General features: G+C 39.7%; 1 protein-coding gene across 1 annotated transcript in view; it reads right to left on the reverse strand.

Annotated features, from left to right (window-relative positions):
• Positions 1-20,632, reverse strand: part of COL14A1 (collagen type XIV alpha 1 chain) — a 203,988-nt gene that overhangs the window by 39,427 nt on the left and 143,929 nt on the right. The window contains exons 36-39 of the mRNA XM_039227241.1: positions 16,894-16,947; positions 13,244-13,339; positions 12,006-12,059; positions 11,556-11,609 (exon numbers count right to left, since the gene is read on the reverse strand). Of these exons, the coding sequence (XP_039083172.1) occupies positions 11,556-11,609; positions 12,006-12,059; positions 13,244-13,339; positions 16,894-16,947 (258 nt within the window). The remainder of the gene's footprint in view (positions 1-11,555; positions 11,610-12,005; positions 12,060-13,243; positions 13,340-16,893; positions 16,948-20,632) is intronic.

The following is a 20,632-nucleotide window of genomic DNA, read 5'->3' on the forward strand; positions in this document are numbered from 1 at the left end:
CACAGCAAGGCCCTCTCATGCTCTCAAGCTCAAATACTGGCAAGCCTGAAAACTAGGTAAGGCTGACAGTTCTAGAGCTCACCGATATCCGTGATTTCCCTTTGCTGCCCAGGCACATTGTGAGGCTAAATTCCCAGGCTCCGGTTCCAGGAATCATGTTGGAGCCACGGGGCTGAATTCTGGCCAATGGAAAGGGGCCAGTTCCAGTTCTGGCTTATGAAAATTTCCTGTGGGTAATCCTCTGCTTTCTTTTCCCCTTTTGTAGCAACTTTAAGGGCCCGCGTGTTAAAGATTAAACGTCCCAGGACAGAAAGTCCCCGAGTTCCTAAGTGACCATATGAAGCAGACACTAGACCGCCCCACTCCTGTTTCTATCCTGTTGATGGCATTGGCTTGTGAGGCAACATAGACTTTACGTTATTTTATTTCACTGCATTAAACCACGGAGATTTTAGGGTTGTTTGTGATAGCAGTGTTCCTACACTATTATGCAACCTGGTTGTGGGTTTTTCTTTTTACTACTATTTCTGTTTTTTCATTTAGGATATTCGATTAAAAATATTAAGTCAGGGGGCATCTGGATGGCTCAATCACTAGAGCATGAAACTCTTGATCTCAGGGTCATGAGTTCAAACCCATGTTGGGCTTAGAGCTTACTTAAAAAAAAAAATTAAGTCAAAAAGCTGCAGAAATAGACCCTGATACAGATTCAGTTACATGCAAACACACACACACACACACACACACACACACACACACACATCTTTTTTTGGATTTTTTAACTAAATAGCAACAATTAATGCTGACATAGTCTGAAAGAAATTATTTTGCATGTTGTTTAAATACAGCATGTCATAGACGAGGGAATAAAAGATGAGAATAGGTGAGAGATGAACAGGACCTTAGAACTCCTTCAGTTCAATCTCATGGTATAAGTGAGAAAACTTGGGACCGAGAGAAGTTACAGACCTTACAATTAAAAATAAAAAGGAATTTTTAAAAATGTATTATTTTCTCAATGAAGTTTGCATAAGAAAAAAAAAAGGACTCTGGGCACATATTCAGTAATTTAAGAAGACATTTTAAAAGGACATTCTTTGCTTCCTGCCTTAAAACTCTCCCAGCAGTGGTTGGGAAGCAAACACGCACGCATGAGTAACCCGCAGATGACACACGGCAACACTGCACCCAGCAATCAACACCATAGTGTTGTGGCAGGAGGCCTTCCCCAAAACAAGCAGGGGCAACTTTATTTACAGAGGGAGGCAAGCCATGGAATATTTTCTTAAAAGAAAAGTGCATCAAGGGCTCCTGGGTAGCTCGGTCGGTTAAGCGTCTGACTTTGGCTCAAGTCATCATCTCTCAGTTTGTGAGTTCAAACCCCACATCGGGCTCTGTGCTGATGGCTCAGGGCCTGGAGCCTGCTTCAGATTCTGTGTCTCCCTCTCTCCATACCCCTCCCCTGCTCACACTCTGTCTTTCTCTCAAAAATAAATAAATATTTTAATAATAAGAAAACTGAATTACTCCAAGGAAGATCTGCAGGAAATAACACATTTATGCCCCACTCCCAATCAGGAGGAAGAAGCTAATAAAGAGATGTGTCAGTGCTCTCCTCCACAGCGGCACTGAAGGCTGTTCTTGTGAACAGTTCTGAATTCACCTGATTTCTAGACCCCTTCCCATCCAGAAGGGAAGACAGAGAAACGTTCCTACATCACAGGAGCTAAATTTGGTGGAGGGGCTAATGGGTTAGTGTGATCAAGAGGATGCTAGACAAGATGTTTGCTTACTCTATGTTCTTCTACCTACCAGAAGCAGAGAGGGCAAACATTATGTTTTACTCATTGTTCCATTCCTAATACTTTCCTAGCACGTTGTGGCAAAAAACTAGGCACTAACAGAATGTTTAATTTGAATACCATTGAGGCTTCTGGAAGAAGTATTCTGATTATCATGTTGACTAAGTATTAATCTCAAGCATAATTAGTCTGGAAATGTGTGCAGGGCTGGGGGGAAATGCCGGTGCCATCGCCCTGGCTCCTGAGCTGTCCCCAAGCACAGAGGAAAGGCAGCAGGAGTCATGGACCTTCAGAAGCTAAAATTTCATTTCAGTGAATATCTTAGGGGTAATTTCTAGAGGCAGATCTGGATGTTATGCCTTTGATTTCTAGAGGGACTGTACTTGGGAGGAAACTGTCAGGGAGTATAAAGGAGGCAGGAGAAGTCAGGGGAAGAGGCATGAGAATTGGTTTTCCCTGAAGTCTGACCTCAGTTTATCCCCTGGGGAGAGCTGGAGTGGGAGTTAACCCATGGTAAGGTTTTATTCACCCCTATCAGTTAGTCACTGGCCGGGGCCAATGTGGCATTTCCAAGGGCCATTCTCTGTGGAAGGGCCAATTCTGAACCATTAGCAGTCAGCATCCACAGCAGCTGCAGGATGCGGGACACCTGCCGGGAAAGGCGCATGCCGTCAGGACACCTACAGTGCCCACTCCAGTGCATTTTAGGCTAGCACCTTCTCTCAAGGACTGTCATGAACAACCAAGCAGGTTTAGATACGACAGTTCAAGAATAAAAGCACTCGAAGGTTACCGTGGGCTACCTGCTTCCCTGATTCCAAATTCAAATGCGCTCGCTCCACATTGTTATAACTGAAATGGTATTACAATGAATACCATTTTAGAATCATTATCAAACCCATTTTTTTCCAAAATTTCTTTCTAACCCTAGGAAATAGAATGTTCACATTTTTCATCATGTCAATATGATTTAAATCTCAATTTTTTCATCACAAGTAAATATTTTTTTTTACTCGTAAGCCTCATTTGTTCACATTAGAAAAATATTTGCAGAGCTACTCTGTGCTGTGCCTTCTGGTAGGATGTGGATAGGTAATGAACAGCACAGTCCTTCCGAGGAGTTTACAGTTTTGAGTAGAGTCAACAATTGAAAGAAAGTGACAATGTGCTATGATGATGGATGAGAGAGTTCCATGGGAACATGAAGGAAGAACACCTCATCCTGGTGAGGGATGAAGAGAGGGCTTGACTAGAAAGATGTTTAAATCAAGGGTCCCAGGGTGATTGGGTCACTGCATTAGTCTCCCTGCTCGTGGGCCACCATCCCCATGACACAACATTGTGGCTCATCCTTGCAAACCAGGCAACATTAAGCCAGGGCTCAAGTCCTGCCTCTCATCCCTTCATCTCAGGGTAAAGAGCAAGGACTGGAGCTTTCTATATAAAAGCAACAAAGTTGGTAAAGAGAAAAACTCTGTAAAATAGCTGCATGTTACAAGGAAAAATAATTGGCAAATCCTAGCCTTGGGGTTCAGCTTAATTTAAATCAAAGCTCATTGAATGAATGGTCATCAACTCTTATCAACTAAAACTGTGTTTGCATTTCCCAGAACATTTCTATATCTATACATTTTCCATTTCATGTTAGGTGGCCAATGAGAAGACGTAGGTTTGTGAATTAAGTACCCCCATAAAAAGCAGAGGCCCCTAATTAAGCAATGAAGAATGAAGAGTAGGGAATAGAAGATTAGGTAATAAGCATAATGTAGACATTCACTTAAGCTGACACAAATATTTTTTCAAGTGCATGAAATCAGCCACCCACAAACAAGGATGGTTTATGACATGAATAGCTCCAGGCATTTTTCTTTTCCTGAGATTCCCACCTCAAAATATTAATATGTAACCACAACCCACATTAAAATAGGTTTTGCTATAAAAGCTTGAAAGGATTTTTATAATTTGGTTTTGAAAACAGTTGGCTAGAGCAAGTTATTAAGTTATGGTTGGCTAAGATTTGTCAGCAAAAGGAAATCTCCCCCAACATTTGCTTTCAAAATCACTGATATTTGAATGAATACTAAATTTACCTATGGCTGAAATTGGCAAAGTGTACTGTTTTATAGACATTTAGACATTTAATTGACCTGACAATTCATTCATTTCCATTTTGCAGTTTTCTTTTCCATGCTCTGGAACATATATATATATGGATATATTGAGGTGGCAAGGATCTCCTACAGCCTGAAAAGTTTGTAGCTTCTAAGTTCTGTGTCTATGGCATTTAAAGGATGAAACCAATGTGCCTACAAAAGTGTTGTAACTAAAATTAATGTCAGAAGCAAGAATATTTATGTTTATGTAGCTATCAGTGCTCAGAACTAGTGACTCAATCCTGATACACAGCACCCATGCCGTTTTTGGAGCCTGAATGGTGAGTCACAGATACTAACCTTAAGATTCTGGAATATGCCAATTGTTAAGGTCCTCTTACACTACACTCTCAGGTACAGTGGAATTTTCAAGCACCTGGCATCCAATGAGTTTGTTTAGAGGAACCAAACCTCTCTAGTGAGGCCGAGAGAAAAACTTGAAGACACTCCTGCTGCACAATCTCAACCCTGTGGCATGGCTCTGGACTGCTGTGAGCACCGGCCAACGTACCAGTGTGGCAGTCAGCCATGGGAAATAAGGTTGCTACTTGCAGCAAAGGATTAAGACCAACCACCAGATTAAGAGCCCAAGCACCAAAAAGCCACAGGCTCTATAAATACTGGCCCAGGCTAGCTCAGTCCTTAAGTGTTGGTACCACGTTGAGTCACACTGAGAAATTTTCAGACTCACATACACACACACACACACACACACACAAACACACACACAGTTTCTATGTGTGTATAAAAGTATATATAAACATGTGCATATATTTACACATATATATGCATAATACACCTTTTAATATAGTCATATGTGTATATATATATTACATATATAGTTTAAAGAATTTTTTAATGTTTATTTATTTTGAAAGAGAGAAGGAGCAAGTGAGTAAGTGAGCAGGGCAGAGGGGTAGAGAGAGAGGGGATGACAGTATCCCAAGCAGGCTCCACACTGTCAGTGCAGAGCCCAATGCAGGGCTCGATCCCATGAATAGTGAGATCATGACCTGAGCCAAAGTCAAGAATTAGACACTTAACTAACTGAGCCAACCAGGTGCCCCTACATACATAATTTAAATGTATGTACGTATATGTGTGTGTACGTATGTGTGTATATATGTATGTGAATATGTATGTATACATATATAAACATATTTTTAGTAACCTAAAAATTCAGTGATTGAAATAGCAGTAATAGTCTATGCAAGAAATTACCTAGAGATGCAATCGGCATAACCCACTATACTATCCAGTGATTCTAAAAACCTAGCTGATTATCAGAATCATTAAGCTTTTTAAAACTATAAATTCCAAAGTCACACTCAAGACCTTGTGTATCAGAATCTCTGAGACGGAAGCCCAGGAGTCGGTGTATTTAAAAACAAAGCAAAACTTGAAACAACAACCTGATCCGTTAGGTTGTAGAACTGCTGGTTTACAAATATAAAATGTCTGTCCCAGCCTGAAGGATGGCATCAGAACCGGAGTGCGAGGCAGATACGCTCTGCACCCTGTGCTCCGACAGAAATATCTGCAAAGCCAGTAATAACATACAGCAGATCCCCTAACTGCTCTCAAATGTGCCCCAGATGCACCACCATCCAAATAAAGGTGAAAAGTAATTGAAACATACTCCTATGTGTGAACTATCAACGTCTACTCCACCAAGTAACCCAAACTGAGTTCTTACAGCCCAAAAATTCTAGGCAAGGTATCTTCAGTCCTGTTTATTAAATATTCTTAATGGAAGACCTTCCTACATGAACACAATCCCATAGTGACCTTTATTAAACATAATTTTGTGGAAAGGAAGAGCTCAGTGTTGGAGCCAGAGAGAAGGATTCTAGCCATATGGCATTGTTCAAATACTTCTATTTTCTAAGCTCCAGAGTCTTCATCTGTAAAATGGGGTAAAAGTGCTTAGCATTTGTGGTTATTCTGAGGGTTATAGAACATAACTTCATACAGCACCTGCACTTAGTCAATAATTAGTAATAGTGATTCCTGCTATTTTTATTTGAATAAGCTGCCAAGTCCTAATTGCAAATACTATCATCACAGCGGCTGACTTTGAGAATGTTTCCCTGGGTTTTATAAAAACCCATCTAGACCCGCAAAAAAGAAAATCAAAGCATCCTCTCCACTGACTTTGTGATAATTTTTTACATTTTCTCTTCTGAAGGAGGAAGATACTCAAGGGGATAGTATCATGAATCTTAGTATTTAACAAAATGTTCCTTGGATGAATCTCTTATCACTGCTTAACGTTTATGACAGGAATTAAATCCAGAGAGTTAACTCAAGCTCCATTTCTCAATAATATTTTCAGTCCAATTCACTTTGATGAAATGGAACATTCATCACAAAAAGGGCCTTCGTATACATCAAAGCCACAGTCCCAGTGTACTTTCAACATGGAACCCAAGAAAGTTAAACAATAGCAACAAACCACTTGCTTTTTCTTTTGACTCTTTTGTAGAGTTCTTTAAAATCTCCCAAGGCATCTTAATACGTCAAGCACAGGCATTATAAAATATACGGTCCTGACTTACTAGGTTTACACTGAAAATAGTTAATACTAATATTAGCAAAAATTAATACTTTATACAGAAATTCTTCATATGAATCAATTCCCATGGCAACTATATGGAGTCAAATATTTTTCCACTTCACAGATGAGTAAAGTGAGGCTTGGAGATAGTATGTAACTGGCCTAGTGCCATTACAGTGAGGGTTCAAGCTCAGGTCGGGCAAACAGGTCGGCCAAAACTACGATATTTACCACTGGCCCTTCCTGCATCTCATAACTTTGCAAGTTCAGCAGAATTCACGTGCAGAAGATTTTTTTTTTTTTACTACTATTTCATCTTTTCCAGCTGAGAAAGGGAGGCTGTGGTTATGGCATTGAGATGTAAAGAGCAGCAACCCCAGGCAAAGGATGCATTCCAAACTAAGTTCACTTAGAATTTAAAGATGAATACCCTCTATACCATGGAGGAATTACGATCTGCTAGGTGCCTTAAAATATATACCTCCTTGTCATTTTTATTTCCTGTCTCTCTGACTTTTTATATAACCATATTAAGAATTGGAAAATAAAAAGAATTTTTACAGTTTCTATTTGGAATGTTTGACAGAAAGATTATGGTCTTAGAAGTAAGTGAGCCCCTGAACTGGAAAAGAGGTTGTATTTTCTTTTCTTTCTTCCCTTTTCAAATTCTTTCTCTCACATTTTATATTTATCAGCCATGTCTTGCCTGTTCTTTCTAGTTTCGCTAAGGACCACCTGCTGTCCAGAGTGGGGATGGAGAGACCCACTTTACATCAGAGGAGCTCAAAGATCATAGGAAGGCCCTGGGGTCACAGACACCAAGGCAAGAAGAGGAAGGAGCCAGAAGGAGGTAGCAGGATATACAGTGAGAAAGGAAGATGAGACCCGAATGCTATGGCGGGAGTGGCTCAGAATGAAGCTGAACGCATTCAACTCTGGACGTGCACTGTTGCTTTCTCTTTATTTTTACTTTCTTAAATTTTAATTTTTTGAAGATACAATTTTTTTCTCAGCCTTTCTGAGATATAATTGACATATAACACTGTGTAAGTTTAAGGTGTCAATTTGTCGTTGCATTGATGCATTTATATAATGCCAAGTGATTGCCTCCGTAGCTTCAGCTGCTGCCTCCAACCCATCACTCAATGTCCACTTCTTTTTTATGGCATGAACACTGAAGACCTACTCCCTTAGCCAAAGCAGGCTTTTAAAATGTGGTCCTGCACTCTGCTCCATCACTTGCCAACAGCAGGCTGAGACTTGTTCAATGAGGAAGTCCAACTTTTGCTGGACTTGCTTATGGCCCCAGGCCCAGAGTTGACTATGAGTTGCCTCAAAGAGTCAAAGATTCCCCACGGGAAAAAGCCAGAATAAGCTAGAAACATTAGAAAACATGTTCCTTGCCTAAAGAGGAGATGTTTCATCTTCTCCTTTTTATTTTTGCTCAGCTTCCCTCCTTCCAGCTAAGCTAAGGGCCAACATCAACCCGGCTCCAGGGGAAAGGTCCTAACTGCTGTCAGCTGACAGTCGAGGTGGTGGTACTAGCTTTGGGCTGTGAGTCCTTATCTGTCAATAAGAGAAGACAAAGATGGAAAAGGATGACGAATGGGCAGTAAGGAGTCGCCTACCACTCTTCCCGCAAACCCCACTCACTCCCCTCCCGCCGAGGTTCTCCAAGGACCTAGAAGCACAAACTGGACATCATCACCCAGATTTACTGCAGCTGCTTCGTTCTCTGTCTTGAGGGGGCTTTCCTCACTCAGGATCAGGGGCAATGAAGGTACAGTAATAGGAAGTGATTTAAGGGGATGGTGAGAAGAAAAGAAAAGAACTCTGCCTCCCTGAGTTCTAACTGCGTGGTTTTCTGCAGGTGGCTTTTCAGGCACTTTGGTGGGAAGTCTCGTCATCCAGCGTTTGCCTGCGGTCTGTTCTACAGCATGGTTGTTACTGTTATTTATTTTATTTTTTCCGATTGCAGCTTTGCCTTTGAAGATGGCCAACAGCAGAGCGGGAATAACCCCGCAGTTAGTGCCTCGTACTCTCAGCAACACCCCCTCCCACTGCAGAGCCCTAGAGCCCTGGATGCTCCTGCTGCTCCAGAGAGACCTGGCCCTTCGTGAAGGGGCTCCGTGTCCGGATCTGCCACAACCGCTGTGAACACTGGCTCCAGGCCTCTTCCTTTACAGTCCTGCTAAGTAACTACCTCATCGTTTTGGATCTTTCACTCTCCTTAGGTCCCCAGATATTTGACTAAACGGATCAGAGTCACCTAAGTAACTGTTTTCACCCACTTGTCCTTCCTTCTCCAACTGTCATTGAGGAAGACCCATTTGTTTTCCTCACACCACTACACCCTTCCCTGTCCTCCGGGTGGATGCATGGTCTAGGAATTGCCTCCTTTAGCTGTGAAGTCTCTCATCTTCTGGATCCCAACCCCCACCCCCCACCTCTGGACGCAGTAATGGACAGCCCTCTCTAGGCTGAGCACAGCACAAGACACACAGTATGTGCTCAATTAAGATATGTGCTCAATTAACACCTTATTAAATGAGATATATGCAACCTCCCCACCCACCAGGCCAGGCAGCCATGTTACACAAATCCAGGAGGCACCCTTATATTTTATTCTGTGTGAACAGCACCCCATCAAATTCTACACTGAAATAGCATTGTTCTTTTCTAAAACAACTGTCACAGAATTCGCATAATATTTTTAAAACATGACCCTACAAAGAATGAGTATCTCCTGAAAACCCATTTTAGAAAGTAAGTCCATTTCTGTCCAAGAATTTTTCAAAATAGGAATGGCGCACATTCTGAAAGTTTTGCCTCCATATTGAGGGAGGGAGGACAAGAAAATCCACATGCAGGTATCTTTTCATTTTATTACAGCTCTAAGGTCACTCATTCTCTAAAAGAAAACATGTTTGAAGGAAGAGCAAAATATTTATAAAACGCCTGTGTTGGCATGCTGGTTTTAAAAGAAAAAAAATGAATTTTTAAAAGAAAATATTCCCAAACCAAATGATCGAAACACCAATCCAATATGTTTGATTTGGGAGTTCTTTGCCATGACTCGTCTCCATGCATAGATAAATCAAGTCAATTGCCTGCACCAAATCTTTAGAATCGCCTTTTTCAGAGTTTCAAGAATCAAGAAAGAACTTAGGTGTGCAACCAAGCAGGATCTTAGCCTAAGCCCTTTGCCAAAACATATAAATACTTCTAGACACTCCCTGTACATGCACAAGAAACTGACATAAATCTAACTTTTAGAGAATGCCTCCTTTAGATACTGTTACTTGGATATGGCTTACAGACTGAGTAGTTCCATTTAATGAGCAGAGACTAAACAGATTCTAAGCAAATGAAAGTTTGATGTAATAAAAAAAAGAACATGGAAGGAATTTAAGGCCCCACACCTACATGTCTATAGAAAAAACAATTTCCTTATTCTTGAGCCATATAGCTACCTTAAGCTAAAGATAGATCTTGTTTGAGTAAAGAAGTGAGTCTTTCAGCCAATCATTTGTTAACCCAGTGGGTAAGCTGTACCAGAAATAACCAGGGCATGCCAAATACGCTGTCCTTCATTGGATTGGATCTAAGTAGTTGCCACTCCATATAATTCAGTCTTGACAGAAAGTGTAGAGTTACCCACATCCTAAATCAGAGACCGTTTAAGAAAGACTAGCAACTGATGAAAATTTAATGACTTCCTACTGCCTTCCTGATAAAGTGCAAAATCCTTAGCCTAACAAAAAATACATTTACTTGAATTTGTGTTCACTTCTCCAGCTTCACTTCTCAACAATCTTCCCAGATCTGTGTACGTACATGATATGCACACACACATATATACACTGCCTTCTACCCTCCAGCCACATTAAACTCTGTGCGATATCGGAAATGCCCCACCTTCTCTTCATATCCATCCCTTTGTATATGCTGTCCCCTGCTTGCAACAGCTTTCCTATCCTCATGTACCTGGTTAATTTCTTTCTTCTTTTCAAAAAATTTTAATGTGTTATTTATTTATTTAACTTATTATTTTTGAGAGACATAGAGAGACAGAGTAAGAGTAGGAAGGGGTGGAGAGAGAGGGAGATATAGAATCCACAAAGCAGCTCCAGGCTCCGAGCTGTCAGCACAGAGCCCAACACGGGGCTTGAACCCATGAACCTCGAGATCATGACCTGAGCCAAAGTCGGATGTTTAACCAACTGAGCCACCCAGGCGCCCTTCACCTGGTTAATTTCTATCTCTTATTTGAGACTCAGCCCCGATGGTGCCTCCCTCAGGAAGCTTTCCCCAACCCTCCAAGTCTGGCTTAGTTATCTATTCTTTGTAAATACTCTCATCAGGCTCTGCAAATATCCCTATCGTTACATAAATTACAGTTTCTTATTTGGTGATATTTTCTCCCACTGGACTATAAACTCTTTGAGGATAAGAACATTAAACCTGGCTCAGTGAAAATATGTTGGCTAAACTAACACTAGATGTTAACTCATTCCTCTCCTGACCATCCTTAAAATTTCTTTTGCTGCTGTCCATGTGAAAAGTTTAAAAGAATAGATAATTGACAATCATTAAGTAAATAAAGAATACTGTTGACTATTGATAATCACAGTACTTGAATTTCAATCCACGTGATCTTTGGTTTCCTTTAGGTTTATGCCTTGAAAATTTGAAAGGACTGGAAAATCTGCTAACCCAATGCACACAATTCAGTGCAAATTGTATTCAGGTTACAGGAACATTCACAACTCAGAGTACTAACCACTATATGATCATGGCTATTACGGGAACATTCAGAAAGAGGTGTTGCTCATTTGGGAATGTTTGGTGAAAGTTCTCAGGTTTTGATGAAACTAATAGACAGAGAAGATATCAGTGAAGGGATGTAGACACAGGACAGATAGGATGTAGAAAGACAGAAGGCATAATAAGGGGAAAAAACCCCTAGTTTGACTTTGTTGTATAGAAAAGAATTCCTTGGTAAGGAATCTACTCTGCTAACAACCTTGGGCAGGTCCTTACCCTCTGGCCTGGAGAGCCATCACGTCCTGGTGAGCCAATGCCTCCTGGGATACCCTAGGTAGAGCAAGGACCAAAAAAACATCAGGGTCACAGAAACTGAAAATCAACTGCCTTTCCACCTAGCTTCCCTGAAATAGAGTAAGGTCTCCAAACAAATCTAATAGCATAAAGGCAAACTAAGAATCCTGAAGTTATATATAGGAAAGAAATGTCCCCTGCCAGGGCTTGCCCTTAGGAGAATCAGTATGATGCTTAGAGGGGTCTAATGTAAATGAATACAGACTAACAGTCTTTAATACAGAAACCACTTACTGCTAAAATCAAAGTTGACTTCAGAAGCTACAGCCTTTATTTTCCCCCTCTGCAATGCTCTAGAGCTAAGAGCATTTTTTCAGCAGATGATAATAATAATAATAGTAATAATAATAATAATAATAATAATAATAATACCTGTGGGCCAGGAAGGCCAGTCTCTCCTTTTTCTCCTTTGGCACCGGGCATTCCCTGAATATCCAAAATTACACAGGGTTAAATTCACATAGGGGAAGTTCTTAGTTTCTTCTTCTTCTCCACAGATCATTCTAACATTTTTAACAGTAACTCGCTTTTACGTTAGCATCCAAATACAGTATGTTTCACTTCTCACATCCGCTATCCCACGTATGTAAGCATCTCTATGGAGCTGAACGTTTATACAGTAGAGCAGTTCAAACACAGAATATACAGTGTGCTACGGCTAAGCCCATTCTGTAAATAGATGGAGGAGAGATTGGACAGTTCATTGCCACTTATAGTTTAGATTTTTAAAGTTCATATCTATAGAGAATTTTGGTTTTGTTGTGGCTAGAAATATATAAAAATGGAGAAGCAAAGACAGAATCTGGTGCACAGCAGGACCTTACCGAAGGCTGAGGAGTAGTAGTAATTACATACCTGGCATGCTAATGCTTTCTAACATGTGAAAATAATCCTGGAATAGAAAACTTCTCAGCTAGGGAGATATAATCATATGCCCGGAAAGATTGTGCAACATGTGCTTAAAAGGCGTGTTTGCTTCAAATATTAATTTTAATTAATAGAAGTTGGTTTTATTCTTTAAACCTAGATCCTGGAGCAAGATTAACGAAAACCAGGAAGTCGCATTAAATTTGCTTCAGTGATATGAACAGCTTTTACAAAATGGCTGTATAAAGTACACTGTCTATAATCAAAAACTCCAACTAAGTACATTGTACTTTGATGTCCTTTGAGATTAAAAGTCATAAATAAATGATGAATCTGTATCCATGATTACTACAAAGACATAATGAACAACCTAAATTTGTGTAACATTTGTTACTTTCTTGATTTTATTACATCCGTTAAAGTCTTGATCCAACAAGAAAAAGTATATGCCACAGCCCTGATTCTTTTCTACAGACACATTGCTTATGGATATGCCTACCCTGAGTGGAGGTATCTATTTGTAAAAGATGCTCATCATTTAACAAAAATGGACCAAAAACAAACAAACAAAAAACTGGCTGATGAATGAACTCCCAGTAACTACTTTCATTTCCCAATTCTTATTTTTAGGGCTTAGAGGGGACGGAGGCTTGTTATAAAGGGCACAGAAGACAAAACTTCATCTGTGACTCATGAAAAAGTGATCACAATACAATCCACCCAGATGTCCACACACAACTCACAGGCATCCCCTGAATGGACAGACCACTTGGTCCTTGGGGCCCAGGGGGGCCCTGAGGTCCTGGAGGGCCTATTTCACCCCGAGGTCCCTCTGGTCCCTGGAACACAAGAGAAGAAAGTTATTCCAGAGGTAAGTTAGATTCTCAGGACTCAAAAGATATTTCTGGTTAGAGCGTGTATGATTTATTTCCATAAATACATTTTCCTAAACACAGAACCCTGATAGGATGGCAAGACAACCTGCCTCAAAGGGTGCACCTCCCAGGCAAGATGTCATCAGAAAATCAAAAGAGTAAACACATGGGGGTGGAGGGGGGGTAGGGGGAGGCTGCAACTTTAATTGTTTGCTTCCATAAATAAGAAGGCTGTGCCAACTATGTGAGTAACTAGACCCCCCACACTCCATAACAAATTCAAAAGAAAGCAGGGCTTCAAGACCACCCTCCCGGTCTGTACAGGTTCATACCATCTGGCTGAGCTACATTCTCTCCACCTCCACCGCTGTCTGCTATTCATCTCGGGGGCATGCCTGCATTACTGAAGACTTTGCACCCAGCCCCTTTCTCCCTCACCTCGATTCCAAGTCTGCTCTCTGCCTCTCAATTGTCTGATTAATGACCTGCTCTCAACGCAGTATTACTCGATTTTCTTTCTTCTCAAGATCAGGCACTCCTTCCCATTAGCAACTCTTATTTCTCTAGTTTGGACCTTGTGGTTTAGTTAAAGCAATACCACCTCTGTAATCTCAGATCCAGAAATACAACCTTCACCTCTTCTTCTTTCCCCTCTCTGGTTCTATGACTCCAGTGAAAACTAGTATAAGTTTAGACTTCCAACACCTGGGTATCATATTAAATGGGAGATTGATGAATCCATTACTTGAGACAAGCAACACAGAAGTGAGAATAAATAATGAGTACAGTCTAAGTTTTAGGTGCATGGGAATAACCATGGGGACATGTCCAGTAGTCTGAGCTGGTATGGATTTTGGAGTAGTTGAAGGTGTGTTCGTGGGCGAGGTTATGAGATGAAAAGCAGGTAGAAGGGAGAGAAAGAGAGGCTTGAGAGTGCAGGATAGGCCAAAGGGGGAGAACATTTCAAAGAGAGAGGTGTCCAACCATGTCACATGCTGTAGAGATCTCAAGTAAGACAGGAATTAAACCATAGTCTGTGGATCTGATAACAAGGAGGTAATTGGTGGCCTTCATGGGAGCAATTTTACAGGATTCTTATAGGAACAGAAATCATGTGCAGGTTAAGTATGCTTCTGGCTGTACACAAATGAAATTATACACTGTATACTTCATTGGTTCTTGCCTCTTCTGTGTGGCAGAGTGTTGTTGAGGTTCATACATTTCACTGCATGTTTCCATAGTATGTTCCTTTTGATTTGTGAGTGGTATCCATTGCATGAATATAGAAAATTGTTCATTCATATGCAGATGAATATTTGAATTGTTTCTAGTTTTTTGCTATTGTGAATAAAGGCACTATGAACTTTTTTTTTATATTTTTTATTTATTTCTAGGAAAGAGAGAGAGACAGCGTGAGCACGGGAGGGTCAGAGAGAGAGGGAGACACAGACCCTGAAACTGGCTCCAGGCTCTGAGCTGGCAGTCAGCACAGAGCCCGACGCGGGGCTCGAACCCACGAACCGCGAGATCATGACCCAAGCGAAAGTCGGACGCTTAACCGACTAAGCCACCCAGGCGCCCCAATGAACATTTATGCACCAAAAAAAAAGAGACCTATTTTGTAAGTGAGGATGAAGAAATTGAATGAAAACTATTCTTCCAAGAAACATAGTATAAGAGGAGGGCAGACCGAGGTAGCTAGATTTTAAAAAATATGGAAGAGACAAGCTGGTGATTGACAAATATTAGTTAATACTTAGAATCATTTAATCATATATCATTTTAATATTATTGAGGAATGGAGAATGGAGCAAAAGGGCAGCAAGTAGGGGCCTCATTTCATTCCAGAGAGTAGAAGACAAAGAGGACTTGGAGAGATCAGCAGCATGGCTGCTTTGAGGTTCTAAGTTCTTTCTATTCTTTGTTACAACTGAAATATGGAGCCACAAAATGGAAAATAATACAAAGTGGGGCTTTCCACGTGGAAGGTATACTTTATCTGTTTATCACACTGGTGGACATGTGAGCATCCTTTCTCCAACAAAGACTTTTTCCTAAAACCATTTCATATTTGTACCTGTGATTCTTCAATATCATTCATTATATACAAATAACCACATCAGTAGAGGTCCAGTGGGAATGGATTATTAGAGGTAAGGAGTAAATGCTGGGATCATCAAACATCTTTGGACTCCTAATGTGTCTTCATGATCAGAAACATCATCTAGTGGGAATGTTGGAAAGACAATGGGATTGTGCTGGGATCCCAATGGGAGTAGGAAGCCAGAAACTCCAGGGCTCCTGGGCACTGCCCTGGGATGGAACTGGGAAGACCCACTGTATTGCTGTCTGAGAAGAGACCCTCAATTCATTGGCCTTCCTTATAGCACCATAAGAAACATCAAGTCTATGCCTAAGATATGTGTCACAATCTTAGCAAATTAAACAAACCAAAGGAGCTATCTCATGGTCTCAGTTTTGAGTTGGCTGGTGCCTGATTATCCTCAGTCTTCTTGCATTTACTTCTGTTCCCTCCATATTATCTCTTACCTTGCTTCATTTGTTTCCAATTTTATAGTAAACATTTTTGCAATGTTCTCTTCACCATGAATAAACACGATGCAAATTTAGTAAGTCACAAAGCAAGTCAGTGAGTCAAGCAAGGTAGGTGGAGGGGAGGTCATGTGGGGAGACAGGGTGAAAAACAGACAGGGAGTCAAATAATAGAGGGCCTTAAATGCTGTGCCAAGGAAGGTGAATTGTATTCTCAAGGCAATAGCATATGACTACAAGTTTAAAAGTATGACATGACCCATCAGAACTTTAAAAAAATAAATCTGGGGGCAGATGTGAAGAATCAGTCAGAAAATCAAAATCAGTAGAGCCAGGAGACCAGTTAGAAGATTTGCCAAAAGCCAGATCGAAGATGGTGAGGCCTGAATTCAATTACTGGCTGGGCTCCTGCTCATCCCTTAGGGCGCCTTTGTGCAAAGTAGGAAAACGTGTGCCTGGACATGGCTTGGCGTGGCTTGGTCTTCTCAGCTGGTGCCTTTATGCAGTGCATACATGCCCAAACCAGCACGACTGGTGGCCCTGGGCAGTGAGGAAAATCAAACAGAGTTGTGTGTTTGATTATACATAGTGGGGAGGGAGGAGGACTCTAAAACTTGAGAAATTACCTGGGATGAAGTGCTCCCCAGTTGTGATTCAGTTTTCTCCTCACTTTGTTGTAGGTCAAGGAATAGCAGAATACACACGAGGGAATACTACCTTGGGAACTAAACCACTCAGAACATTGACATCCTATTTTTGACCCAGAAACAAACCTTTCTTTCACTAAATTATTAAATATTTTTATGAAATAAAGAAGTCTTTAAGAATAAGGGAAAAGACTTAGATACAACTTTCATAAAAATATAGTGAGTTTTGGATCACAAGGGTAAATGGTACTAGACTCCAAAATTATAGCATTGCTAGTTATGAGAGACAGAAATGCAGAGAGACAGAGAGAACATTACCTTTGGACCCTGTTCACCTCGTTGGCCCTTTGGTCCTCGGAGTCCTGGACCACCCTGGCAAACAGATGTAAAGTATTAGTGCAAAGATAAGTCTTAAAGCAGCATATTTCATCCATTTTCCTCAATAATATGGATTATGTAATTCTTATTTTGAATGAAGGCCAATGTATTGTGTAATGGTGTATGTTCATCCTTTACTGGAAATCTGCCAGTCTCACCTCTTCCTGCGGATGATTTCATAGTTTGAGAAAGCTTTCTATTGCCAAATCCTTTCAAATTAAAAAAACTTACAGTATTTGGAACTTTAGTGTTTAAGACTACTGCTATTAATGGATGCAAACAACAAAATATACTGCCAATCTAAAATTGCATGTGTCTTATACCACAACTTTGAGATTCCTCAATTAAACTGTAAAAAATATATATACCATATATTATTATATACTATAAAAATAGCAACAATTTAATTTTATTTACACCATAAGAGGCTAATTATTGTTACTGAAACTTTAGTTATTTGCATTTTCCCTAATATTTTTGCTCTATTAATGTATCATCTGCACAATTGCTAAATAGCATTTTCTTTATAAGAGATATATATGTACATACAGAACATGTACATATGTAAGTATGTGTATATGTATTCTTTGGGAACATATTCTTTGTATATATGTGCATAAATTCATATGTTCATTTATACTCTATTTTTCAATTGACACACTATTTCACTTAAATCTGGCCTTAACAGCAAACATTATAGCACTAAAGTAAAGGGAAAAATGAAGAATAGAAACTAACCTTGAAAATGTGCTATAAATAATGTCATTAAATTTAGCTAGATTTTGGTCCTATTTTAGTCTGTGAGCCATGGACTTGCTCTTTGTTAAAAAAGGAGATAAATGAGAATACAGAATATCTCTTTCACCTGAACAGAAAGGTTAAAAGCTCATTAAAAATGGAATAACTTTCTCAGTGTGTGATTCCGATTTATTTCCTGCTACATATGTGACTACCGAAAAGCATCTTGGTACCATCAGTGGAATGCTTATATCACATGAGGAAAGAATGGATCAAGTGGCCTTTAAGGTTTCTTCCAGCTTGCTTTAACCATTTAAATTCACTCCCCTCCCCAATAACCCCAGATTGTTTATCTTCCAGACTTTTAAAATACAATTATAAAATTGCGTTTTATGTGTATAAGTATCTATAGAAAATATTGCTATAGTATTTTTGTGCTATTATATGATATATTTGAATTTACATGTGATATCTCACTGTTTACATATTTCTCATATTTTACTTTTACTTCCACTTACCTATTTTAACTTCATACATTTTGGAGATTTTTTTCTATGACATAACATATGATTTAGTTCATTCTGAATGAGTTGCATAGTTTTCCAAACCTTGGATTATATCATCGTTTGTTTAACCATTCTTATTTATGGGAAATGTAGGGTTTTCTCGCACATTTTTTTTTTTTTGCTGTTTAAACAGTTCTATAATTAACACTCTTATACATCCCTTAAATATAAACTTCAATATTTAAGAATGTTAAATATTTATGATAATATTTATGTTAATATTTATGATATCAATAAGTAGAATTACAAATGAAATGTGAAGGATCAGCAGTTATATTGTCAAACTGTGTCCCCAAAAAACCTGTGCCAGTTTATTCATCGACCAAGAGTGTAAGTTCCAGGTTCTCTAAACCTTAGTCACCACTTGATACTGAAGGGGGTGGAATTTGGTACCTCACAGAGTGCCTCTTTGGCATAAGGATTATTTTAGTCTGATTACTTAAGAAACTACAGACTCAGAGGAATCCCTGAAAACCAAAAACCTAGTAAAAACTTTATAAGAGATATTTACAGTTACAAGGGAAATTTCCATTTCCCTCTTTTTACCAGTAAGAAAGGGATGCCTCTAAATCTCTAGAAACTTACTTATGAAGAAGGCAGAGACTTGAGTCTACATAACAGCCTTGCCCTCATTTGCTGTGCAATTCCTGGTAATAATCTCACCCAAATGGACTCTCCACCCCCAATACCTTTTTGTGTCTTTAGCTGAAGATGATATTGAAAGTGATGGCTTCAGGCACTCTGGGGAGTTATTCAGCTTTTGTGGGCATCTTCCATGGATGCAAGAAACAAACGTGTTATTAAACTCTTTCTTGATTGTTTTTCTCCTGTTCACCTGTCTTTTTATAACAGGGGTATCTCAGCCAAGAACCCAGAAGGGTAGAGGGAAAATTATTTTTCCTCTCCTAATATTGTCAAACTTTACATTTTTACCCAACTAAGGTAAAAATCATATTTTACTCTTATTTGAATTTTCACTTCCCTCAAAATTACTATCACAGAGGGGCGCCGGGGTGGCTTAGTCGGTTGAGCGTCCGACTTTCGCTTAGGTCATAATCTCGCGGTTCGTGGGTTCAAGCCCCGCGTCGGGCTCTGTGCTGACTGCCAGCTCAGAGCCTGGAGCCTATTTCGGAGTCTGTGTCTCCCTCTCTCTGTGACCCTCCCCTTCTCACGCTGTCTTTCTCTCTCCTAGAAATAATAAAAATATTTAAATAAAAAAATTACTATCACAGAACATCTTTTCATAACATTTGCCCATTTGCATTTTATTTCACTGTGACTCCCTATACATATTCTTTACCTATTATATATACTCTAATGGGCTGTGTGTCTTTTTCTTTTTATCGGGCAGAAATTCTTCATGTATTTGGATACTACACCTTTCACTGTTATGAGATGCAAATCTTTTTCCCCAGAGTGGCAGACTGTTGATTGGCTAAAGAATCTTTCCTGACTTCCTTCTCCATTTTATTTCCCCTACTATAAGGGCTAAAGAAGACAGATTTGCTTGTCCAGCCCCTCTCTGCAACCAGGAATGGGCATGTTAAACACTGGGCCAATTTGATGAAGAGGCCAATTTGATGAAGGGAGCTGGGACAAGCTTAGATCCTTGATGAATCTGAGCAGCCACATTTGCCTTGGGATCATCCACCACTAAATCTTTTGTGAAAACAATAAATGTCTAAATGTCCCAATGGTTTACACCACTGGGTCAGTCATACTGTATGTTGCTTGTAGCAAGCCCAGTGCACTCCCATTAATATACCATCCTGGCACAACTTTCCTTGTTTGTACATTTTCAGTGATTGGTTTTTAACTGCCGGACTGGTTCCAGTGTGACTCACAGATATTCACGCCAAAGGCACCATGTCTAAAAAGCCTAGAACATTTTTTATATGTCTAACTTATTTTGCACCTTATCCTCAACTTTTATCACTGAGCACATAAGAATTCAACATATTTTTTTGGATGCTGACTTCTATCCTTTTAATAAAACAGGTGAGTCTAGGCAAAGGAAATGTGGTTCTTTCACCCATGGCTTCCATAGCTCTTAGCTTTCCTGCCACAAAATACCATTGTGTAAATCGTTGAATGAGAAAATAATCACAACTACGTTAAATCATTAGATTGGATTTATTGCATATTGTTTAGGATATTATCTCTTGCATAGTTTATATTCTAAACTATATTACAAACTGTAAAAGTATAGTTTATTATACTTTAAATATTCAAGCATTTCAATAGCTTTTCTCCTAATTTACATCGTTCTCTCCAAATCAGAGATCAATCTTCTCTTTCTCTTCTCTACTGCTTTCTTCTCATTTCAAAATTTGACTCTTAAGTCATATGTAAATATTTAATAACTTGTTCCAGCA

This window comes from Hyaena hyaena, unplaced genomic scaffold (assembly GCF_003009895.1).
Source record: "Hyaena hyaena isolate Hyena2069 unplaced genomic scaffold, ASM300989v1 scaffold_26, whole genome shotgun sequence".
Taxonomy (NCBI): Eukaryota; Metazoa; Chordata; class Mammalia; order Carnivora; family Hyaenidae; genus Hyaena; species Hyaena hyaena.